This window comes from Coturnix japonica, chromosome 1, assembly GCF_001577835.2.
Source record: "Coturnix japonica isolate 7356 chromosome 1, Coturnix japonica 2.1, whole genome shotgun sequence".
NCBI classification, from domain to species: Eukaryota; Metazoa; Chordata; class Aves; order Galliformes; family Phasianidae; genus Coturnix; species Coturnix japonica.
In genome coordinates, this window is record NC_029516.1 from 49928906 (window position 1) to 49955877 (window position 26972).

At 38.4% G+C, this 26972-nt stretch overlaps 1 protein-coding gene across 4 annotated transcripts in view; it reads right to left on the minus strand.

The window, feature by feature from the left end:
• Window positions 1-2638: 2638 nt before the first annotated feature.
• Window positions 2639-26972, minus strand: part of TXNRD1 (thioredoxin reductase 1) — a 36893-nt gene continuing 12559 nt past the window's right edge. For all 4 annotated transcript variants that reach the window (XM_015864466.1, XM_015864502.1, XM_015864492.2 and 1 more), the window contains 13 exons: window positions 24965-25087; window positions 21371-21443; window positions 21143-21262; window positions 20175-20317; window positions 19953-20068; window positions 17704-17929; window positions 16310-16402; window positions 14840-14916; window positions 13195-13351; window positions 10065-10172; window positions 8883-8978; window positions 7367-7501; window positions 2639-4200 (listed from right to left, as the gene is read on the minus strand). In XM_015864466.1, coding sequence (XP_015719952.1) covers window positions 4138-4200; window positions 7367-7501; window positions 8883-8978; window positions 10065-10172; window positions 13195-13351; window positions 14840-14916; window positions 16310-16402; window positions 17704-17929; window positions 19953-20068; window positions 20175-20317; window positions 21143-21262; window positions 21371-21443; window positions 24965-25051 — 1494 coding nt within the window. In that variant the 5' untranslated portion in view covers window positions 25052-25087 and the 3' untranslated portion in view covers window positions 2639-4137. The remainder of the gene's footprint in view (window positions 4201-7366; window positions 7502-8882; window positions 8979-10064; window positions 10173-13194; window positions 13352-14839; window positions 14917-16309; window positions 16403-17703; window positions 17930-19952; window positions 20069-20174; window positions 20318-21142; window positions 21263-21370; window positions 21444-24964; window positions 25088-26972) is intronic.

Genomic DNA, 26972 nt, shown 5'->3' on the forward strand with positions numbered 1-26972 from the left:
AGGATGTTCTGTAAGTCCATAAGGCAGGGCCAGCTGGGGAGCATTCCTTCCTCCATAAAGTGTGGCAGAAGAAAGCACTGAAGGTAACTGAGCTTGTGGCTGCCAGCACTAATCATCCTCCAGAGACAATTACTATAATCCCTCTGTGTCCACAGTGGTTGGTGTAGCAGCCAAGGCAGATCATGGCTGGAAGATCTCAGTCAGAGTGGATAATGTTATCTTTGTACCCCAATGCCATCGGATCAATGTGCAGCATGGCTGGAGGAAAAAAAAAAACTCTTTAGCAGCAGTACAAATGCGCTTTGCAACTTCTGTGCTGTGTCAGGATGACTGCAAGATGGAAACAAATCATCTTGCACACAAGCTGCAGGGCTAACAACAACTTGTGGGGAAAGGAAATCTTTACAGACTGAAACACTTCACTCAAAAATGTTTCATCATGTACTTCAAAGAAGTATAAAAGTTCTGCATTGTAGAGATGCAGAACAAGATGCCACTTCAATTTGTTCAACAATTCAAAAGGCGTTGGGAAGGTACTGAATTCAATTTCAGCATGTTTTACATGGGGTTAGTTTAAGTTCATCCCTTATTATTTCAGGCTGCTTGTTGAGCAGACAAATATATGGTGTTGGCACAGTTAAGGCTGCTGAAAGGCAATGCCCCAGAGCTGACCCTGACAGGATCTGATGTCCCATCTCCCGGAACAAGACAAGAAAGTAAAGGCCCTAAAATCACATATGTATAAAAATAACAATACAAAACATATTGAAAAAAATGATTACAAAAACATTGAGTATACAGAAAGGATGATTGCTTTATATTCACATGGCCACAGAATATCCTATCCACAAGACTTCCTAAAAATCAAACCATGTCTCTCAGAGAGGTGTCCAGTCATTTCTTGAACACCAGCAAGCTTGGTGCCACAACTGCTTCCCTGAATAACACAGGCTTGCAGGAGAGCTTGGGGTTGTTGCCTTTCTGAGTTTTCTGCACTCAGTGGTTGAAGGACATCCTGTGCCATAAGCAGAGCAAGGGGTGATGGTTGTATCAACCCCTCAACCCTGCATGCATACAATTTGTGTTTTCCAACACAGTTATATCTTCAGGCACACCCTGCAATTTCCCCTTAGTTACATGTCAGACCCCGAACCAACAAAATCTTCACAACCTTCCATGGTTTTTGTTGAAGCCAGCAGCTTCCTGACAGCTCAACTTCTTTAACCATAGCTCTTCCACAGTGAGAAATCGTGCTGGACTGCCTTTCCCACAAGCTGTATGGATTGGGGACTGGTGAAAACACACTCCAGGACAAGTCTGACACTGCAAAAAGCTTGCAAAGAAACAAAGGGAGAAGCGGATAAAAGCAGAAATAAATCTGTACCAGCAGTGAGTTTTAAAGCACTGCAGGACAGACATGTAAGTCTTTGGTTCCCCCCAATACAAGAAAATATCATTTCCTGAGTGCATTGCTTTTCCTTTGTCTTGTTTGTCAGAGGCAGCATGTCTAAAGCAGAGACACCACTTTAAGGTGTTTCATGGCAACTTCTCCACCGGTTCTCTTTTCAGGCTTCTTTGATTTCCACTATGATTTTCCTTTCAAAGGTACTTCAGAGCACACCCTGATGATGGCTCAGCATGTGTCCCCAGCATAGGGAAGGCTCTGACTCCTGCTCTGACGTGTGTTCTTCGTTAGCTTCCCAAGCTGAAAGGTACACATGCACCCTGACACATTTCCCAGCCTCCTACCCAACTCTCGTTCCTAACAACTGCACTTTAATTGGCCCAAGGCACTGAAATGAGCCCAATAGCTGCCTGAGCACAGAGCTCATAGACATTTTCCATTGCTTTCTTTCAGCTTCTACAGAGAAATAAACAAAGGTTGGTACCCATCTGTCAGGCTCTTTCAAACAATACCTTGAATGGTGTTAGCCACACTTCTGCTTTATTTCATCCCAGGTGCTGCAGTAATAATTATGCAGAGTGCTCCTGAGGGTCTCTGCAGACAGCACAAATGCAATGTGTTATCCATCCGAATTCAGCTACCAAAAGGGAACCTCAAAGAATCCCATTTCTGCTCTAAGTGGGCAATAAGCAGCAGTTTTAATACAACCAGTGCAAGTTCAACAGCTTAATACAAACACAAGCTATTAGCTTAAGGCTGTTATTTTTAGCAGCTGTATAGCTAAGGGAGAAATTGTGCCAGCAGAGCCAAGGAAAGTGCAAGCAAGGACAGAGTGAGCTCCTCTGCAGCCATCTGCCAGCCAGGTGTTGACCTGCAGTGCCCTTGTGCACACTGCTGTCTCAGCCTGCCTGCATGGGAAGATACCAGTGGTGTATTTTTATTCTGGGATACGCTCATGGTGCTGGGACAAGAAACCCTCCTTGCAGGAAATGGTTACACTAAAACACTAAACAGCTTTTGCTTACAGCATAGTTTTTGTCTATGGGATCTTTTTCCATCACACAGTGACCTCAAAGTGCCACCAAAGGAAAAATCTGCTTGGAGACACCTCAAGTCACCTCATCCCACAACTTGTAACTGGAGGAATATGATGAATCAGGAGTCCCACAGCAAGATAAGCAACTTGGTCAAACCTCTGTTTTTCAGAAGCTACATACACACAGCGAACACTGGTAGAGTTGGTCCCAATTTATTCCTTATTTTTAATTATGTTCTTCTGATATATTTAACATGCAAAAAACAACCACACATGGAATAGCCCCATATTTCATTTTCAGAGACATATCTACCTTCAGAACTCAAAAGGCTGAAAAAAAATCACGACTTTATCAAGGTGCCCTCTTCTGGCCTATTAAAAAAGCTATTCTGCCATCACCTGTTTTCTTTGCCTGGAAGTCATCAAAACGAGAGCCTGTTTGTGCAAAAATTCAATCTATTTAATAAACTGGCCAGAAAAAGACCACCACAAACAATCCTTTTGATACCATACAGAACTCACTTTAAAATCCTTCAGTTATGACTTCATAAAAATAACTTAAAACAGTATTCTAGTAATAAAACCACAAGTTTGTTACTGTGTAGAAATGTAGGCAAATGGTGTTCTGCCTGGAGGGATGGAGAATTCATCCCATTTTCACACCGCAATGAACTCCCAAGAACCACATCATGAAAGTAACCTGAACATTGACTTAATCACTCCATCAATGTGAAGGCAGCCTCAGTATCACTGTGTGCAAAGTGACCAGTTCAGACCTGAAATTGTACAGTAATCCCTAACTCATCTGAAGAGGAAGAATTTATCCAATTGAATAAAGCTTTGTCATGCTCTTGAAATATAATTCAATCCAAACTGGAATTCTGTCAGTTTCAAACTGGATTATTTATAATCATGTAGACTGCAAGATAAAAGCTACGGAGGTCACTTCTGTGTTATGTGCAAGGTTGTTACTATCAGAAAACAAAACAAACAAACAAAAAAAGCTTTCTGTATAACAAGGCCTTAATAAAAACTATTTTCTTTCTCATCAGGACTATTTTCAGAAATAAGTATCTCTAAAATAAACAGTCATAGCAGTCCATTTGGAAGCAAAGAGAGTCATTATTATCAACAGTACTAATTTTTTTCCAGTGATACCTCTGCCTCATAACCAAACATGCAGATAATATCCCCAGTGTTGACATACAGCGGTCATTGGTAAAAATGCATGCTCTAAAGGAGAACTTGCAATTGCAGTGTTATAACTCAGCACACAGTCGCCTGAACTTGCAGTGATGTTCTTGAGTCAGGATGGCTCTTTGTTCAAGTAACAAACTATGGAGGGAAAAAAAATAAAAGTTGTTGCTCAGCTGTGCCAGCAGTTCTTCCATCACTGCCCACCAGACAGTGCAGGGTTCAGGCTGTGATTTCATGAAAGCATTTGTGAAATGCCATGCTAAACATCAGCTGGAATGTGAATGTGCCCATTGCTTGTTGATTGCCAGTCAATCACCACTGGTGGCTAACTCCCATTGTGCTCTTCTTCTCAGGTCTGTGGAGTGCTCTGTCTGAAACATAAACATTTCTGCAGCCGTCTGAGGATGACTTCTTTCTAAATCTTTCTTCTGAGCTGTGCAAGTCAGCCATAGCGATGAAAGTCAGTCTCTGGCAATAACAGGAATGGGGGTCTTTAACCTCAGCAACCAGACTGAAGGGTATTTTCACCAGAACGTTTGGTGATGGACAGAGTGGTAAAAACCTTGACAGAAAGAAAAAAAGACAACATTTAGTATGGCTGGAATGAATCTTCTCTTCTGGAAGATCAACAAGGGCATCATGCTCAAAACCATAGTCATTTCTTGTAATAAAATAACAATGAGAGACATACATTTAAAATCCTTGCCACTAAATAGCACACACATACAAACACCCTGTGTTCTCCTCATTTGCATTATACCAGTGAAGCATGTTGCATTGCTTTACAGCCTGTTGTCTTACTGCTATTAAGTTTCAGAGTAGAAAAGGGCTCAGCAATAATACTCTCCAGTTCGTACACCTACTGATTAAGTGTCTTTATTTCCCAAAGCTGATTATTCATTGGTAAATCAAAGCTAACTGAAGGCGATAGCATTTGAAGAAAGCATGAGTTTTGCCTCTTTATCTTCCTAGATATTATAGGAATGTGGAGCTGATTGCTGATGTAGGTATTATGTTTTTGTTTTGTACCCTTTGGACAATAGCTAAGAAACACCTTGTAAATCCAGTTTGATAAAGTAAAATCTTTAGTGCTTTCAAGTCACATTAAAGAAAATAACATGTTCAAAAGTAATTACTGTAAAAACTAAATAGAGTCAAAATTGAACAGGAAGTATTCTACAAAACTGTTTAATATTAGAACTTTACTATGCAAATAATTGCACAGTTTTGCATAGATGTGGTAGAGAAAGGAAAAAAGGGAAACAAGATCCACTTCTATCTAAGTGATTCAAAGTTGCAATAATTAGCTACTATCGAAGACATCTCTCTGGAAGAATAAACCTAGCACAGAATAAAGAATATACATATTTCTTTTATGCAAATAACACTAAAGTATCTGAAGATAACAGGTATCAGAAAGCTCCACAGTCTTGCAAGTAGAAGCTCTGGTGCATTAAGGCTGCCAGAGCACATCAGAAAACATTAATAAATGATACACATCCTCCACTTTCTACAAGCATAAGAACATTATGCGTAATTTGGGAAGATAAATGCATTTCTAATGTATATGGCGGAAGAACAGAAACAGATTTAAACCATGGTGAATGGTCTGAGATGGAGTTTGTAACTCTTAGTTGTGACTTGTGACTGACATTGTATGGGTACTTTCATTTGCTGTTACTTGACTTTGAAAGACAGAAATCGGAGAGTGCACAATTGATTCTTTCTGGCTTAGGTGCAAGCTCTGGGTCTGCTAGCCAGCTCCATTGGCTGCAGGGACCCCTCAGCTCCCCAGCTCCAGTAAGCCAGCTGGAAGTAATTTAGTAATGATTGGAAAAATGAGTTTTTGACAGAACATATTAGTTATGCAAGTGAAGAAAACTTTGTAGATCCCATAACTGGAAAGCAGTCATTAGCAAACCCACAGAATTGTCCCTGTTTTCAGAGGATGCTTTCTCCATCATAGACACTCAGTAAATGCCTGTATTTCAAGCTGTGCAGAACAGTGCAGGGTGAGAGGTAACTCTCTGTAAGGCTGAGGACTTACTTGCAGATATTTGTATTTTGCCTTACAAGAGATGTTATTCTGAACAGGGCTTTCTGCTGAACAAAATGCTGCTCAAATAAGGGAAGTGAAATCTGGTTCTACTTTGTAAACAGTGAGAAATGGAATCCTCAATCTAATAGTCATTTTCAAGCTGAGTAATACTGTGTTTCACATGAGACTCTGAGTAGACAGTACTAATACCAGTGAAGATGTCAGTATTTGATCCTGCAATGCTGTGCCTTTACTGCTTAGATCAGAGTTCACTTTCTTCAGCCGTTTTTTTTACAGATGTATGATAAATGGAATGCCGTTATCCACTACCTTCAGCCAGATGTGCACAGTTCTGACAAATTCCAAACAAATTTAAAGCATTTTTTTCTTAATCAAAGAGTACCATCTTGCACTTTGATTTTTGTTTACTGTATAAGAGATTAAATTAAGTAACAGGCCTAAAAAAGCCTTCTGAAGATGGGCACTAAAAATGATCACTGTTCCCTGGAGCTTTTAAATAGTGTATTTTTCCTAAGCCAATTTCTTCCTCCCCCACTTAAACAAATATGATTATCTGAAATTACCTCCCTAAATTATACCTAATCATCATTCTATTCAGTTTCAGTTTTAGCAGCTCAGATGTCCAGAATAAATTATGGCTATAATCTTCTCTTCACACTGCATATGCTAATATCCTACTCAAGTTCATAGGTTTGAATGCCTCACTCAAAATTCCCCCTCTATAGGGCCCCTGATAAGAACGTACTGCCTCTCTTCAAGGGCTTCCAAGAACACCAGCAGATGATATCACAGAGGAAAAAAAAACAATCTGTACTGCAGATGCATTGGAGATTATTCAGATTGCTTGCAGTCAATTACATTAAAGGTGCTCACATTGTATGGCTTATATCACATCAGTTTGGGAACACAATACAAAAGAATTGGATTTCTTTCCTACAGACCAGTACCTCAGTGCTCTGTCTTACACCCTGTAGCTAAAATATGTAGGTAAAACCAAATTCTGTACAATGACTTACAAAAGTTGTATGCCATTACCTGATATTATCAACTAAAGTAAGAGGTCCTAAGTCTACTAAAATTAGTACGCCATCGCTGATTTACATTTGTGAGGAGCTGTTCCCCACCCGAAAGAGAAAAAGCAGTTATTCATTGAAGAGAAACAGCCAAAGAAACACAAGAAGTAGCTATGTGGCCTTGGGTACTTCACTTCAAAAATGAAGTGCTAGAGAGTAAAAAAAAGGTTTTCAAAAGAAGAGAATTTAACAGAAAAACTGCCATGTAGCTGGTCCCTCCATTCCACAACACCACTATATGAGCCTACTTTCAGTATACATATCCAGGAAAATTAACTCTGACAACCGCCTCAGCAGAAATAGAATTTGAAGCCTTCAAAAATGGATGAGTGGGACGAAGATTCATTACTCCCCAGCAGAGGGAGCACTGGGTTAGGGGACACGGCAAATACTTCACAAACGGGGGAGAAAAAAAGTCACATTAAACCTAAATGCTACGTTTATAAATGTTAGAAACAGATAATTTCCTGGTCTACCTTTTTTTCTACCTTCCCCAATTTCTGCCTTCTTTAGTTAAATTCTGATATTCAGGTTTCCAACACCTTATTCCAGAACACTACCAAAACCAGGATACAAAGGTGCCTTCATATACAAACCTCTGCACAGACTGGATGAATTCCTATAGTGCTGTCCAACTGTTCTTTGGTCAATCCACATTTCATAGCTGCTGCAAAGCCTTGGGTGACTTCTCCAGCATTTGGACCAAGGACATGGAAACCAATGACTCTCTCCTAAATAACAAAGACAATCAAATGCAAGCAGTCATCCACTTTTTCTGAGTTTTTGCTGAGTTTTCTTACTCAGAGTATTTAATTTCATCAGTTTACAAATGATACCACAAATCAGTGCAGCCACACAAACGTGAACTATCGTTGTCTCCAACAGAAGGGATTTAGTGGGAAAAATGCTGTCTTCTCTATGAAAAAATTACATCAAGAATCAGCTTCCCTTTCAACTACAAAATATGCCAAACTGCACATATTCTTCCTGAACGTTCAAAGGAACAAGATGTACTGACTTGAGTTGCTTTTCTTAAATAAAGGGGAGTGTGGATACTCAAAACAATGAAAGGGTTTATTTTTTTAATTTTTACTTTCAGTAAGCCTGAGGACAGTGTTACCACAGGTTCATACAATTAAGAAAAGCTATAACTAGGGAATAACAAAATATGAATTATCCTCATTTTTCCCTTAAAAAAAAAAAAAAGTGTATATATATATATATATATATATATATATATATAAAATATATATATAATATATATATGTATGTATATATAAATATGTGTGTGTGTGTGTAAATAAAACTACAAAAATTAAGTACAGAAAATTAGTTTCCACTATTAGTTCAAATATTTCCTGAACAAATTTTTCATCCAAGAGAACTTCCAACTCTATCCCCAGATGTTAAAATACATTTCTGTTTTTCAGGACAAGAAACAGAAACAAATTAATGAAACGCTTTAAATCGCCATTAAGTCTTCCCATTTTCTTAAGTAACTTGGAGTAGAAACATAAGCATGGGTATTAAAATAGCATCCACCCTAGAACAAACTCCACCAGTAACAGGAGATGAGCAAAACCAGGCAGGTTTGCAGACTTTACAAAATGATAGTGTAATGCTTAGGAAAACTCCAGAAAGATTATCTGATAAAAGAAAATCTGTGAAATAGATCCAACACTTTATTAGGGCTAATATATTTATAATATTACTTTCTTATTGCAATTAGAATTTTGTTCATGCGTTAGCTGGTACTGAATATTTCCTTAACCAGAAATTTTGGGTTTTTACCTTAGTCCTGCAATAATCCTGGCATATCACTTTAAATGATATTTGTGCAGACAAGATATATTAATTCCGTTGGAAGCATCCCAAGTGTTCTATAGACACTTGTGGATTTGCAGAGTTCACAAGATGTGATGCATTCTGAGCGACCTCAATTTCAGAGAGAAGAATCTCCCATAAAAAGTATATCCCAGTCTGGGGAAGGGAGAATAAGATGCCACCGATACAGCTTCCAACAGAATAATTCTATCAGTTTACAGCTGTGACATTAACGGTTCCTATTATGAACACAATTTCTGCTTTCCTTGGAAGGAAAGATACACTTACATTATCTTGAATATTGCAAATGATCTTTGCATAGCATTTGTTGTTGTCTCTGGATGGTACAGTCCATTCCAGTGGCCAGAAATGACTATGGTACACCTGGAAATACAACACAGATTAACAAGAAGTTCCCTAGTTACATAGCAGACAGCATGATCTTCCAAAAGCTGCCAGTTTACCTTAAATTTGCATTGTCTGCCACCAAAGGCAGTGCCTCACTACTGACAGCCATTGCAGCAGACTTCAGAGGGCAAAGCCCTTTTGGAAATCATTCATGTAAAAACTTTCAACAACTGAGATGCAGTGTGTGGATGAACGATCAACTAGCAGCTTTTTATAAGCAACCAGCTATGTACACAAAATTTGGAAAACATGAACTCAGGGTTCCCCATACCACCCAACCAATATCTCTGGACTGACCATTTATTGCAAGTGAGGCTCCTCATCCACCTGGATAGAATACATCTCAAAATAATAAGAGTATTTTGACTCTTTCTATTTGACAGTATTTGACAGTTCTACCCCAAAATCTTGATATCCCTCACCTTAAGTTGAACATCACCCATATGCTTATTTCCTCAAATAATGTTCCTCAAGCGATCTTCACAGGACATAAGACAAATTCAGATTATTGTCTGACTCCCTTTCCTTAAGCTTTGTAATGTGGTCTCTATGGCATACTGTAAGAACAGCTTGAAGCACTAAGTGTCTAATTTCACTTAACAGCAATGCCAGTGAAAAGGGATTACTCAAGTGAGTAAAATACCTGCTTACATAGTCAAGCAGAGAAAATAACGTCGCAACACTGCGAACATAAAGTTAAAATCATTGTGGCACAATAATCACTACATTGTGGCTACAAAAATCTCTTCTTCAGCACTGAAACTGATGCATTACCTCTAACACACACACACACCTTTGATTCAGCCTGAAGCACTTGCAGAATGTTTTTTCTCTTTAAAGACAAATATGCCAGCTATGAGCTGTATGTGCCAAAAACAAAGTACATTTGGAACCAGAACTGTCTGAACTGAGAACTTTTTATAACATCCTCTGCTAAGGAAGTCAGAAGTATATTCCCCCTACCTTTACATCAAAACACAGAATGCTATTTGAATCAACCCTTAACATTATTTCAAATTACAAATTTGGAACTTAATATCCAAATGAAACTAAGACATTTACCTCAATGTTTTCTTCCCCAAACTTCTGTATTGCATTTTCTTCAGAATATCCACAGGCTCCATACTCTAAAGGAGTGAACACTGTGGTGGGAACATTCACATAGTCACACTGTGTGGTATTCAGAATAAAACAAAAGACATACAATGTTAGTAATAAAAACAGCATACTGGGTAAAAATTCAGTAGTCTGAAAGACAGGAAGGAAAGTTAGATTGTTATTCTACTCTGAAAGTTGCTTTTAATGATCATTTTAAATCATGTTGTCCGCCACTCATAAGTGTTAACCAGGCCATGAACAGGAAGTCTGTTTAAAGCCATACTGACACTGACATGCAGAGATTAAGAAGAGGACATTAAGTGGCCCATTTTAAAGCATATCCGATCATGAGTGACACTGGTAATAAAAAGCAAACTGTTCAGCTGCTTCCCCAAAGCACCCTATTTTTAATAGGTAATGATACAAAGACATCCACCATCCATTACCCATCATCTTTTTCTTCAGACATAGCCTAGGAGATGCCACAGAACCAAAGGCATGAACTACAACCATTTGAAGGGACAGCAAGACCTAAAGCTTTGCCTCAATACATACCATGAGTCAAATAGCCCTGACTTCATGGAAGCTTTAGAGTGCTCTCTGTTCAGAATGGTTCTCCCAACTTAGAGCTATGCATGGAGAACAGGAAGGTGCTATATTTGTATAGACATCTACCTATGTATGTGTTTTTATGTGTATCACTGCAAGTTCATATTGCAAATTCTATCGTTTGCACAGAATCACAAACAGAGTGCTTGCGGTTAGAAGGGTTCACCAGAAACTACCTAGTCCTAATCCCTGCTCAGAGCAGAACCGGCTGCAGCTTGCAACTGAGTCCACTTGCTTTGGAATATCTCTATGTATCGAGACTGCAGCCTCACTGGGCAAACTTCTTAGATCTGATGACCCCTACAGCAAAAAAAGTTTTTTTCTTACGTGCAAGTAGAATTTTTCTGTACTTCATTTTGTTCCTATTACCTCTTGTCCTTGCAATTTATACCACTGAAAGGAGGCTGGTTTCATCTTCTGTACTCTCTACCATCAAGTACTTATACATGCTGATAAAGCCTACCAAGCCATACTTTATAGAGGGTACAAAAAGCTCCAGCTATCCAGGTGCAAGGTTCTGCACATGGGTTGGGGCAATCCCAAGCACAAATACAGGTTGGGTGGAGAATGGCTTGAGAGCAGCCCTGAGGAGAAGGATTTGGGTGTATGGATGCCCCCTCCCTGGAAGCATTCAAGGCCAAGCTGGATGGGGCTTTGAGCAACCTGGTCTAGAGGGAGGTGTCCCAGCCTATAACCGGGGGCTAGAACTAAATATGTTAAAGCTTTCTTCTAACCCAAACCATTCTATGATTCTACAATTTTATCTCAGCCTCTCCTTGTGTGTCAGATGCTGCAACCCCTTAATCATCTTCATGGCCCTTTGCTGGACTCACTCCCTCTATGTCCACATCCTTCTTGTACTTGGGAGGACAAAACTGGATACAGAATCCAGACTTGTCTCACCAGTGCTAAGTATTGAGGGAGAAGGTGGCTCTTCTGCAACTACCGACAATGGTCTGCCAGGTTGCACCTGCAGGATATAGTCCAAGATGCCACTTGCCTTCTTTCCATTAGGGTACATCACTGGTCAACTTCTTAATCTCCAATCTCCTCCAAGAGCCTCTCTGAAAAGCTGTTTTTAAATTAGTGGATCCCCAGCCTGTACTGATGCAAGGAGCCAAACCTCTCCAGACACAGGATTTTGCAATTCCCCTTACTCATCTTCTTGACACTCCTATCAGATCACTTCTCCAGCCCAGTGAGGTCCCTCTGAGTGACAACACAACAAGCTACAGTGCTTGCCTTTGTTTAGATTTGCCTTCCAAATCATCAAGAGTGGGCTCTGTCCCATCATCCAGATCATTACTGAAGATTTTAAACAGTATTGGACTGAGCAGAAAAATCCTATGGCACACGACTAACGACTGACCTCCAGCTGGACTTTGTAATAGTGATCAGAGTCCTTTAAATCCTGCAGTTTGGCTGGTTTTCAGTCCACCATACTGTTAATTTCTCTAGCCCATACTTCAGTTTGTATACAGGAATGTTACTTGAGCCTTATTAGAATCAAAGCAAACAACATCCACTGCTCTCCCTATATCCTCCAAATTAGTCATTCTGTCACAGAAGGCTGGCAGGTCAGAACTAGTTAATTTCTAGTAACTTCAGTCTATTAATTTCAACTCTAATTGTCTTTGTGGCTAGTTATGAATTAAGGTGCTGTTTATTATTCTTTCCCCACCTATACATAACATTTCATTATATTTCATACAATCATCCTTTCTAGATTTGCTAAAATTACAGCGTAAGCCAGGATTCCACCTAAGTAGTTATTCATTTATTGGATTAATTCAAAGTGATGATGTCTTCTTTAGTAGCACAAAGATTTTCATGCCCTGTGAGATAGTTATCTGGCATAAAATGTAAATTAGGATGTGTGCGTAGTATTGCAGTAAGAGAAAATTCTGGCTGCAGATACGGTTTTCTTAAACATTGCCTGACTGATGTAATAATTATTCAGGATTCTGTTACTCTGATACCTGTCAACCTTAAATAAACAACTCATTCAAGTTCTAAATCTGTCTGAAAACAGAACCTGATATAGATACTGCAAACTGTACAAAAGAAAAATCTTTATGCTTATGACCTATGGTTATGAAGGAGAGACAAACACCCACATAAATGGTGCTTCAGTAACATTTCTTTATAGATATTCTCCTTTCCTTCTATTTACACATTAAATATAAGGTGTAAATAAGTAACCATGTTACTTCTACCTGGACTAGTATAACTTGATGGAAACATACTATTGCACTAACATGAGATGTTAACACTTTTTTCATAGACTCAGCTTCTCAGGTATAAGCATGTGTTGACTTACTGGCAGATTTGATCTTTATGTTCACATTCAATTTGTAGCATAACTATGTATGACATTGAAAACAAAAGGAAAGAAATACTAGAGTAAATAACACTGAAACATCAAAGCATCACATCTTCTTAGAAGTAGAGCAATGACAAAGTTTTGTAGCAATTGGTTACTTACCTTAGTGGTTGACCCAGAGTAAAGCCTTTGAACTAACAGTCTTCCTGCCTGGATTGCCACCGGTGTGAGTTCCAGCCTGTCCTGCAGTATATCTCCAATAGCATAAATATATGGCACGTTTGTTTGCTCCATGTCATTGACAGGTATTTTTCCCGTTCTACAGTGTGCATTAACAAAAATAAAAGATGTAAGTATTCTGCTGTGAAGACTCTAGTGGTAAATAGCATCGCAGGAGTGGAGCCCTCTAGCTTTAAGAAAGAAATATGTGAAATATGAGGTAAAGAAGTCATATTCACAATCCTATAATCATGGGCAAGAAGGTAAACCATGCAAATTTTGTATCCATTTAAATTACAGGAATGTACACACTGGTCAAGGAGGTAGCCTAGGAACCCGTGATTCATCTTATGAATCAGTTCTTCAGTGAGACATAACTGCTTTCCTCAGCACACACTCTACCACCATCTGAACTGTGTTGTGCACTGGCAACCTTGAAAAATGACAAAAAGAGACATTTTCCCACTTAAGCTGCAGGGCAAAGGAATTTCTCCACTGCTGAAATTCCAGTTCAGTGAACGAATTATTTTCTAGAGTTCTTTGCAGAGACAAGTCATTACACACCCTGCATAAGGGACAGCCAGCAAGCCTTTTAGCATCAAATGTACTGGATTAATGGAATATTTAAATTATTAATGTTTTCTATTCAATTAATGAGATAGTGTAGTAATCACTGCAGGAAACACATCTAGCAGGTAAACCAATCAGACAGGCAAAAAACTTTGTAATAAATGTCCCAGTGTCTAATAAAGTTGTACACTGCTCTCCAAGACAGCATGGGTCTGGCAAATTTTAGTAGACCAAAATTTTCACTTTAGAGTAATGGAATGCTTCAGCAACATCAGTCAGTGAACTCATATATAAGCTGCCCTCTGCACTACTCTCCCACAGAATGCCAAGTCAATTTCGTGGTCCAGCATCTTTTCATTAAAAGGGAACGTAGCCTTGCTCCCTCATATGTAGAAGTTGTTTTAAAGTTACCAGTATTGAAAATGCTACCCATAGCTCCACTCCCCAGTGCATCAGTCTGACTATATTGAACCTGGAATTCCCTGCAGGAAAAGTTGGGGAATAAACTCTAAATACTAAAACACATCCCTAACTCTTGCTGAGAGTTTAAGAGTTCTTCTTTGGCCTTATATTTAAAAAAAAATAAATAAACATATAGTAACATTTACATTAAACTGCACATTAAACAAAATCCACCCCATTAAAAGTCCATATGAACAAACATATCTCTACCACAAGAGATGGTGGAGATAAAAACAAGGTGACAGGAACATGAAATGAATTGCAGATCCTACAAAGTCCAGTCATTGGAAGAAGCTGAGAGACTGGCTCATGAACATAGATGGAATGTGAAAGTCACATTTAAACTCAACATTTAGGAACTGGCATTTCAGTAAATAAAAGAAAACATTTAGTACTATGTAGAAAATGCAAATATCTGCTACATTGTCTCCTATGCAAATGCATGCAAACATGAAACAATTTTTTCCTCAAAGCATTTGAAAATTGATACACTGCTGTCACAGAGCAAGTCAATAACTCAAGTTCAGCTGTCTGTGATATAGACATTCCTCCTTACTTTTCATTGATTTTCACTCCAGCTTTGTCCAAACCTATTTTTCTTGTACAGGCATCTCTTCCAATTGCTAGCAACATCTGCAAAACAGAAATGCATGCATTACTGATTTCCTAAAACTCTGCTTGTTGCCATCTACGATTTCCATTATATACTAAAGATCAGAAGCTAAGGCTTGGTAACATTAAGATGAATACACCAGTTACCTACGGTACATTCACTGACAAGCCATTCCATCACTGCAACCTACTGATACCTTGTTTCAGCTTTGGGGTTAAATACAGCCAATTACCTTTCCCTGGAGAAATGCACAAAGAGCATTCTAAACAAATCTGTTATTTTATTTCCTTGCACTTTCATACAGAGTTGTCACATCATATTTCTACCAAAGCAAGTGACATCAAATGCTCTTCAAAGAAAGGGTTAAGAAGGAAACTCAAATACTTAGGAAAATAGGAAGACAGTAAAATCATTGTTTTTGTCAAAAGTATAATTCACTTACACAGGTTCTCTTTACACTGCTTTACAAAGTAAAAAAAAAAAACAAACAACACAACACCAAAACAACTTGCAAGTTCCACAGAGGAGGAAAAAACAATAAAACATCTATGAACCAACAACGTTGTTATTGTTTAGCTTTCTCATATCATCAGCGCTCAGAGACACTGATGCATATCCTTGTTATGGAATGAACTGATGCAGTATATAAGTAGATGAAGTCACTTGCACAGTTTCTAAAATCCCAAGTCAACAAATGCTGATTTTTATATACTCTGTGTGCTTTCACATAATTTGGCCACAAGTTTACTTTTTTTTAAATTTTTTTTTAATTTTTTTTTTTTTTTTTTTTTTTTTTTTTGCTTTCAGCATCAAGGTACAAGCAAATGAGTGATGTGAGAGGTTGAGAAGCCATGGAAACATTCCATCAAACATAAAATAGCACACCCGAATACATCTGCACCATAATCTTGCTGCTTTAAGTGTGTATTAAAATTCCTTGCCTGACTTGCCACAGGGCATTAGTTGTTTTTCTAAAGATGCTGCATCAACAGCAGATCTTCAGAAGACACGACACCAGTTTGTTTAGCTCTTGTAAGGACAACTGCTTAATGTTAACTCCAAAAGAACATGCTTCAGTTACTGTGACAGCTAATGAAAATCATTACCAACAGCTTATGACATATATTTCCCTGGGAAAAAAATCCTATATCTGTTTCCACACGATCAAGCTCTTCCTTACCCTGAGCTAAAATACAGGTTTCAAAATCATGCAGGTGATTCAGAAGGCACTCGTGCCCCTGGATTCCTAGATTTTTCTCATGTTAACTGGATGTTGATTGTATGCAACTAGCATATTGTAATAATTAAAATTATTTTTTAATAAAACTTAACATACGGATATAAAGTTCTCAGAAATCTTAACATTTAACAGAAAGTTATTCCGATTTCTTTACATATTTAGACAGGACTCACAGTATTGTATTCCTCTTCAATTATTTGGTCATCCTTTGTGGACTTGGCTGTAACTTTCAGCCTTCCAGGAGTTCCTTCTTCAATCTGTTCAACCTACAACATTTAGGGGGAAATAAATAAAAAAAATAAAAATAAAAATACAGGGATTAGCTTCAAATCAAAATATGTAAGTAAATGTATATTTGTTTTCAATATCTTACAATTGAAAGTGAGCATTTAACCATGACATAAAGTTCAAACATACGTTCTAAAGATATTTTCACCATTCTCTAGATTTGTGATCGTTACTTACATATTTAAACATTTTGTTTCATCTCTGCGGATTTACTATTTTAATGAACACAATAAGGACATGTTTCTGTTTATACACATGCAACTCCTACATATCAACAAAACAAAAAATTGAAGACAGGCAATAAAGGAACAGGATAAAACACAGACTGTTTTATGACTAGAGTGATGGACTCTACAAAGTGCATCTGGCTGGAGGAGACCATTGTAATTTGCCTGAAATGATCTTATGCTTGTAAGATGAACCTCCTACTTCTCCTTCCCCCCAGATACTTCACAGAAAGCTATATCTGAAAAAAACTAAAAGCTAGCTAATCATCCTTGACCCTCTATGCATCAGGTCTATAGAGTGGCAACTAGCAAGAGCATTTCCTAAACTACTCTTGAAGCTGCTAAGTGTGGACTAGAACACAAACAAACAACAAAACCAGTCTTCATTCTATTTAATACTTTCATTCCTAATACCTAAGGCAATTTAACATTAGGAAAACTCCAGAGCTTACCTAATCTACTTTACCACCTGTATTTGCCTATATCCACACATAACTAATTACGTGAGTATCCCCATGGAGTTCAAAGAAAATTAGGTATGTATTTAATGTATTGTTTATGCCACATAAACAATATAGATGGGTACTTCAGACTTTTCTGTACAGCCGGCTGATCCTGAGCATTGTAAGCAGTATTTGTTGGCTGAGAATTTGAGAACTGACAATGAAAATATATGATTATTTGTGATGCACTGGCCCTGATCTTAGAAGACTTATGTATCTTCCTATGTATCAGCCTGCAAGAAGTCTCACAGGCTTCAGGAGAGCTGCTGAACTTTAAGTATATGTAGCATTTGCAGGATCAAGATTAGCACTGAGACATAACATTTTTAACAAAACATATACTAACCCATCTAATTCTCATAAAAACAACAAATTCTGCAGTCTCAGACAATTCCAAAACTAAGGCTAAATTGTACTTAACCTGTAGTATATCGAAGTTGGTCCTACATTGCAAATTCAGCCTCTTTATTTATTTAAAATATGTGTAACTTAAAACACTATGATATGTACAGTGCAATCAACTGTAGTCCTATACTACTTTGAACCTACCTTGATTGGAACAAATTCTCTAATAAATTTGACTCCATGCTCTTCCATATATTCGCCGATTTTGTTTGCCATATCCTGGTCAAATCCTCTTAAAAGAATGGATCTCACCATTACAGTGACATCTAATCCAAGACCTGCAAGAAATCCTGCACATTCCAAGGCAACATAGGAAGCTCCAACCACCAGGGTTTTCCCTGGACAGTAAGGCAGGGAGAAAAGATCATCACTGGAAAAGAGGGGAAACAACAACAAAAAAACTATTAGAGAAAACCAAGAGAAAACACTGCACTTCACATTTGTCTACTTTATTTTGTTAGAATAGTACTTAATCCTTTTCATAATCACTGACAATAACAAAACAAAAGCTATTTTTGGAAATTCAGTTAGTTATATAATCAGTACATGGCAGATTAAAAAGCCCTAATTAGGAACACATACAAAAAAAAGAGCATGAAATGCTCTGAATCATCACAAAAACCCTGTGCTGTTGTTATTTCTTTTTTAAAGCAGAAGCTTATTACATTTTCTTAAAAAATGAAGGATATTCTTACTGAATCACTTTACATATTTTGCTGCAAAATTTAGTTCCTGGTAGCTAAAAGGAACAGGAATGGTTCAGCACACAGACACACATATCTTAACTTCTTTGAAGATTTCTTCTTTTGCTAATGCATCATACACAGTGACTAATACATACAGACAATAAAATGAATTAATTCAAACCACATAAACAGGCAGAGATATAAGTACAAAGTTATGGAAAACATTTCTTTGCCTGTTTTCCATTTGTTTCAACTTCATCAACATACGTCACTTCTGCCACACTTTGGAGTTAGACTACAAAACCAGGGCTGCTCAGGGAAGCAGAGACTCAGGGAGGTGTCACACTTGCTCACCAGAGACTCAGTCAGAGTTTGGTAATGAAATTCTCCAAAGATTTACATCTTAAAAAGTGTTTCTCTCTCAGCCAACAACTGCAAAGGCTAAACAAGGTGATCTCTTCAAATGTTATAGTAGAATAAATTTGACTGTATAATTAAAGGCTACATCATAGCCTTGATGTAGCCTTGTTCATAACCCTGAACAAACCCAGTTAAGATTGTGCAGGCAGCTTCAGTTTGACAGTCTCTAAATCTGACATTACTGACCCTCCAAATATTATTTTAAAGTTCTACTTTACAGGCTACATAATCTATTGCCTTTAATTTCACTGCTACTTTGCAAAAGGGAAACAAACAACATGATATTTTGCTTCCACAAAATTACCAGTTATTTATTTCATTGCTAAAGGTGTGGGAGCCTGTAACTCCAACCTGTGTTTCTACAGTAAGAAATTCTTAGAAATTAGTCTGTATGAAAACACACTTCATCTGTATATATCTTCTCCTCCCCAACTATCCTTTTTGTGTGTGCGTGTGTAAACTGTGCTAAAATTGTTCATCTTTAGCACTTTAAACATTTGAAACAGGTTCTACCAAAAGTTAAATTCACTTCACTAGGTAGCTGGGAAAAAATTTGGTCAAGTTTCAGTACTTCCAAAATACCTGATGACAGATACATTTCAACCACCTTCACAACATCATAGAATCATTAGGGATGGAAAAGACCTCTAAGATCATATAGTCCAACAACCAACTCATCTCTACCACGCCCATTAATCCATGTCCCTCAGTGCCACATCCACACGGTTCTGGAACACCTCCAGGGACGGTGACTATACCACCTCCCGGGGTTGCCTGTGCCACTGCAGCACTGCTCCTTCTGAGAAGAAACATTTCCCAGTACTCAACTTGAGCTTCAGCTATCAGCTGCCTCAGAACACCCTCTTTTCTTGAAATCTGAGCAGAGAGTTCTCCTCCAAGCAGGCTGTGCTCTTTATGATGAACAAACCTCTGTATATGAACTGAAAAACCTTAAGGAACTAGGAAAAAGCACATGGAATTGTAACGGGCACAGCTGATCAGTTCACTTTGTGACAAACATGCATATGATTTATGATATTTTCAGTTACTGCTATTATCAGCTGGAAACAGAACGACTGCAGCCAGCCACCCACAATTCGGCGGTGTCCATCAGACACTAACATTCTCACCACCTTAGCATCTGTTTATAGCTGCTTACTTTCCTCTAAAAAAGTTACATTGGAAAAACAGCACCAAGCAAGCAGTCCTGTTTATCCTTCACTACCGTCCCTTAGAAGTTTAGTATTTACACACAGTGAATGACATCATATTCTTCACTGTTCTTACCTGCTAATGCAGTATTCCTTGTCTCCAGGGATACCCAGGTACCGTGGCCTTTCACCAGTGGCAATGAGAAACCTCTCAGCTGTGTACAGTTTTTCAACTCCTCTTTTACTTGTTGCCTGAGAACAAAGCAGTTGTTGAAATTGAACATTTAACAGTGTTACTAAGGGAAGAAAATACTTTTTGAAAGCACTACAAGATCCAGCAAGTATGGCTACACAGTACCTTTACTGTGTGTGGCCCAACAAATTCTCCATATGCATTCTCATACGTAACTTTCTTCTCTCTCAGTGCTACCCGGTAGCCCCAGTTCAGTGAGCCAATGTAATTCTGAACAGATTCTGTCATAGTCATCCAGTTGTGTTTCACTGTTGGAAACAAAACAGAGATGTTCAGCTTTCAGTCTGTGAACCCTTTTTTGTAGCCAACCCTATATTCCCAGACAGACTTTTTTTTTTTTTTTTTTTTTTTTTTTTTCCCACAACCCAATCACCTTTGTCTTATTCCTACTTTACCTCAGGATAACTCAACTGAAACTCAAAGGAACTATATTAGCACAGACAACACAAGAAATCACCATGAAAGAGATATGTTTAAAAGAAGCAAAACTGAGTGATGTTTTTTATGCCAACCATTTGAGATATTTTCCCTCTTGTATTAGTGCAGTCACAGCCTTTGAAATACAGAACATTTGGACTTCACACTTTATCAACAGATTCCCAATGTCACATACTAAGCAGGTGACATTGTTCAATAAACGAACCCTAATTAAATCCCAATCTTATAATAATGTATATTAGAGCTAATACAAAGTAAAATTCGATTTCTGATGTAGAAATGGAGAAATGCTTGTTGGCAATTATTAGCAAGTTTCTGATTCTAATGAAGAACAATCTGGCGTAATCTCTTGGGTATTGTGTTACATTCAGAAATGGAGTAGTATCTTACTGTTTTTATACACATGGCACTCTTCTCAAACAATGAGGTGATGAGTAGATACTAAAACCAGATCAAATGCTGCAAGGCAAGAAGCCTTGAAGAGCACTTAAGTTTAGTCTCTGTGAAGTTGCCTCACATTGTTAAAGTCAGCACGTGCTTAAGTACAACAAGCACTTGACTTTGCAAGGAACCTCAGTATTTCCAGCACAAACGATACAGCTAAAATAAAAAAAGAAAACATTTTTCTTCTGTACCTTCTTCGGTAAACTGCCATCCAAATTTTCGTGAATCTTGCAAGGCTTGTCCCAGTAAAGCTGCCTGGTGCATCAATTTTTTTGGTATACAGCCCACATTTACACATGTTCCTCCAAGACCTGAGAGAAAGAAACAGAATGTGCTTTTCACACACTGGTATGGTTGACCCCAGAAGACAATCTGTCTCTTAGTAAAGTATAAAGAGTGTACAATTAATAAATGTTTACCCCATGAATTTCCCAGAGGCGTAGGTGTTACAAAGTCTAGGACCATCACTTTCTTTTCATATTTGGCAGCCTCCTGCAAAACAAGTGCAATGAGACACATACCTAAATATTAGAGGTTAAATTTGGAATAGATGATAACATCATGCATTGCTAAAAAGCTTTGTGACTTTTAATTAAGCAGTAATGAATGATTTGCAAGGGAATGGACAGGCAGTCATTAATCATCAGAATTAGTCTATGTAGTCAGTAGGGGAAAAAAATACAACAACAACAAAAAAAAAAGATGAAGGGAAAAAACAGCCATTTACCCTGCTAAACAAGAGTATGGCACCAGTTGACAGAGAACTCCAGGAGTCAAACCTCTTCATCCCTCTTTCATCCTGTCATTTTGTTTATAATATTGCCCAACATGACATTTAATATATGCAACAAATTGCTCACTAATCCCATCTTCCCTTCAGTGATGGTTTCTCTAATATTTATTTGAAACCACGTCACACAACGACACAAGCAGTCATGTCACCAAACATCACTGCTGCACTTATCCAGTCTTTTTCATTATGGTAGAAAGAAGAACTCAGTTTTGAGTACAATCTACAGACTAGTCAACATGTGGTAAGTTGACTGACAGGATGTGCATGTGTCATCCATTCTAGAAAAGCAATGATTTGATTTATGGTAATTCCCCTGAGAAATTTAATTAGCAAGCCAACAGATGTGTGCATGATACTGAAAACCAGAATTTCCATACTGACTACATTATTCCCTTTGTATTTTCTAAGAGGAAGGCAAAAATCACTGAAAATAACCAGTGACAGAGAAGAACACTTAGCTAAGCACTACAGAGCTGAGACAACAGATTCCCCCAAGAGATGTAGCAAAACAGCTTTGATACATTGAGTAACCACAACAGGGCTGCATCACATGATGAACTCCCCGACTCATAATAGCAGCTGTAGGCACAGAGTATTGCCCTAGGGCTTTGGGTTTGGTTTAGGAGGAGTCTGGACAGCCTTCAGCACTGTGTTACTAAGTAATACTTGTTAATTCAAACAGTTGACTATCAAAATTAAAAGTTAAAATGTACCTTATTCCATGCAAAATACAAAATGTATTTCAAAGAATATAGGTTTAGACCACTTAGGAAAATATTGATGTACTGGATTTTTGCTTTCTGTTGAAGATCAAGGTTGACCAAGAGGCTTGTTTCTGTACAGTAGGAGCACTTTGAGAAAGTTCCTCTGAAAAGCATTTGAGGACTGAGATGTGTTATTACTGCTTCCTTTTAATGACAGCTCTCACACACAATTTGGAAGAACATTACTAGTGTCAGCTAGTCAACTAACCAGAATGCACAGATTCCCAAGCTCAGCTGTATGTTAACACAGAGCACAGCCCCATATTGCCATCTGAGCAGAGGTCACAAGCAGATATAACTAATTCTGCACAGTGACATGCCCACAGTAACAAAACCTGATCTGTAGGCTTTTAGGGCCTTAGTAGATTTAGTGCAGCGCTGCATGACTACAACAACAGCAGTTCTCTGTGAACTGGTAGTGGTGGTCTAGCAGTTTTGGTCTGGGTCTGCAGCTGGGTTGCTGAGTCAGACTGGCAGCATTTACATTCACTGTGGAGACAAGCCTCCAAAATACCAAACGCTGAGCACCACTTAGACAGAAAAAGGAAGACATTCTGTCACAGTTTGTGGTTTGTTATCCATGTTCTGCATCATAGCATCATGTAGCAAACTGAGAGTTGAAGAGTTAATGCTGCAGTTCTGTGAATCATAGAATCACAAGGTTGGAAAAGACCTACAAGATCATCTAGTCCAACCGTCCTCTCATTACCATTGCTACCACAAACTACTAAACTATATCTTGTAGCTCCTCATCCAGACACTGGATTGTTGATAGTTCTGGGGACAAGGTCCTCAGAAGAGACAAGTAAACTACAGCTCCCGGAAGACTACATTATTCAGTTTCCCATTGAGATGGAAAGATAAAACTGACTGGGAGTCACAAGGCTGTTCCTCTTTTGCCTGCTTTGGCTCTGTGTGCTCCCTGGCCATCTCACCTACAGCATTAGAGTAAGGCCTTTGGTTTTCAGACACTCTCTCTCTCATTTATTTATTAGCTTCAATTCCAATTATCCTGTATTATCTCACATTCCACTATCATTTTTAATAAATTAGTTTTTTCTTGGCTTGTAGCCTGTTTTATTTTCCCCCTCATCTGAGCCCATCTCCCTACCTTTTCCATACTTAAGTTGAAGGAACAAGGCCATTAATCTTTCTAGACAGGCATTTTCAGCTCTAGAGCAGAGAAATGATGCAATAAACATTATAGCTATAGCTTTGTAAGCTAGAATATGCATACAGCAAAACAAAGCAGCTTCCTTATGGAAATTCCAACAGATGGCATCTCATTACTCCAAGTCGGTTTTGTATTACTGCAAGTTTTCCTCTACTCTTCTTACTGTTTTGTCCTGAGCATTCCTGTCCCCTAAAAACTACTTTCTGCGTCTTTCTAGGACCTCCGAATTATCATAAAATTCATCTTTCACCCTCAGCCATGACAACAGTGATCCTATTGATGAGGGAGCAGCAAACTACCAAAATAAATTATGGACCCACACTGCACATTACAACCCACCACTCAGCTATCTGCTTTCTCATTGTAAAGTTATCTACCTACTGTTTTGTAAAATCATTCTCTCTCATTAGAGGGGATACAAATGAACCAATCTGCACTCTACTGAAAGCTATACCAGGATGTTTTTGTGTTTTTCTTCTTCAAAGCACATGGAAAAGCAGACTGTATTACAAAATTACAGAACTGTAGGGACTGGAGAGAAACTCTAGAGACTGCTGAGCCCAAAGCCCTGCTAAAGCAGGTTCCTTACAGTAGGTCACATAGGAAAGTGTCCAGAAGGGTCCTGAGTGTCTGCAGAGGAGACACCACAACCTCTCTGGGCAGCCTGTTCCAGTGCTCTGTCACTCCCACAGTAAAGTACATCCTATTACTTGTATGGAACTTCCTATCTTCCAGCTTCTGTCCCATGTTCCACTGCTGCATGCCACCAAGAAGAGCCCATCCCTCAATTTGTCTCCCATGCTTTAGATAAACAGTGATGAGATCCCCTCTCAGTCTTCTCAAGACTGAAGAGTTGCAATATCCTTCTATGGAAGATGCTCCAAGCCCCTGATCACCTCTGTGGCCTTCCACTTGACTTTTTCGAGAAGATCCCTATCATTTTTGAGCTGAGGAGCCTAGAACTGGACACACTATTCTCAGTAATCTGGCCTCAGCAGGTCAGAATAGAGAAAGAGGATCATCTCCCTCAATGTGCCGGCCATAGTCCTTGATGCACCCTAATATACCTTTGGTCTTCCTGACCACAGTAGTACACTGTATGACATACATATGAATATGGGTAAGATATGAGCATCTTTAACCTAGAACTAAATTCAACAGAAGTCCAGCTGAACAGACACAAATGTCATGCCCTCAGTGTTGAAGCATATCCAAGATACAAGTTACTGAGGATATCACCCACTCAAAAGGAAAGCATAAATCTATATTTTCTCTCTCTTACCTTGGCAGCAGCCAGACCACCTGAGCCTCCACCGATGACAATGAGATCATAGTCATAGGAATGGGGCACTAACGTATGCCCATTCATTTCTAGCAGTTTCTGAGGCTTGTCTTCTTTATGAGCCTGAACAGTGAAAATAAAAAAGGATTAGCGAACACCAAAAAATTACCTATATTGTTCAAAAACAAGTATTTTCAGCAGTAAATATCATGATAAGGAAATGTAAGTGCAATTGGATTTTCTCAGCTCTGTTTTCAATTAGCTTTTTAAAATCTTGTCATCTTAATCCATCCTTGGATATCTCAATACAGCTATGAGACTGAGCTATGAACTTTGTTCTTTGGAGACCTAGGTTTCTTTACATAGCTTACTTTTCCACATCACCACAACTACACTGCCTCTTCAAACTTCAGACTCCAGGATGAGGTGCATACCTGCTGATACATGCATCTCATTAACCCATTTCATTCTTTTCCCCTGCCCGGGACTTTTCTAATTAGTGTTTTTTCCCCCTTCTGCTACATGTATGAGTAGGAAAATACAACAACCATATGCAGCACAATAACTGCAGTTATCATCCTTACCATCCAAATGAACAGAAAGAACTGCATGAAGAAAACCATTTCTGAAAGCTACATTTTGGTAATATGGCTCTTTGGCTTAACTTCATAACTAACACTGGAGTTAAACAGACCAAGTGTGATCACTGAAGTGAAGAGGTTCATTTCTTTTGGAACAGATACATACTAGTACCAGTGAAAAGCAACCACCCAAGTCCTAAAAGCATGTTGATGGCTGTATGCCACACAGTATATTACATTAATCTTCATATACCCTATGTAAAATGGTTCTTTGAACTCAATTTGTGAGCGTCACTCAACCAGGACTTCAGACCTTCAGGCCTTTGAGGTTGCTGGCAGTTTCTCAATGCTTCTCAAAATGCAGACAAGACTTGGAGTGAGCAAATATCAGATTTCTCAACAGATATAAATCAGTGAATTTCAAATAACAACATTATAAAACTTTTAAGACTAAAAAAGTGAATGAAGAAGCACACACTTAAACACTCAACATTTCTGTTTTATATTACTAAAGTGTTTCTATCTGCCTAATCGGGCACTTGATTCAATACTACCAGAATAGCCATGGTAAACACAATACAAGAGAACGTAAAAGTTTTCCCTCTCTTTTCATCTTCATTTTGTTTTGCATTAAGCATCTCTTTGTGCTCAACCTATTCTACAGTTGCCTTCCTGTGGGATTAGATTAGTCCCTTTAGGTATAACTGCCAGTGTATCTGTATCAGTACAAAAAAAACCCAATACCAAAACCCTATCATTTCCCTCAGCTACACTGAAATGCCAGCAGAAGTTCAGACTGCACTTCTGCTTGTAGCAAATTACATTTGTATTAGTCTTTCATAACCCTGGGTAGCATGTTAACACTAGAAACAAAACCTAGAAAACATCTGCTGTGGTGAAGACATCAAAAAATACCTTGGCTTCCTTCCCCTCCTCTTCCTGCTCTGCCACCCCAATATAACCCCACCACTGAATATAGTCTGCAATCATTTCTCCTTTCTTTTATTCTTCTAGCACAGCTATCAGCTGTATTTCCTACTACAATCAGAAAAAGACTGAAAAAAGACTGTATAATGGCATACAGTTTCATTTTATTAATGTTTAGGGACGTGAAAGTAATGAAACACATTGTACTTTTCCAAAACTCACCTTGGCTGCTCAGTGACAATGGGATGGTGTGAAACTTAAGGACAGTCTCAAACCTAACTCCCACACAGTCATAAGACTCAAGTATCAAGAACTGCATCATTATGATGCATACAAACACAGAGTATAACAAAACTACAATACCTACTCATGGAATTTACTCAGATCATTAACTATACTACGCCATTTTTCTTCCTATAAAGAAAAAAAATGCTTTGTATTTTCACACATGCATTAAGAAATTTCAGCCTTTATTCCACCAGTGGTTCCTTATCGTTTGG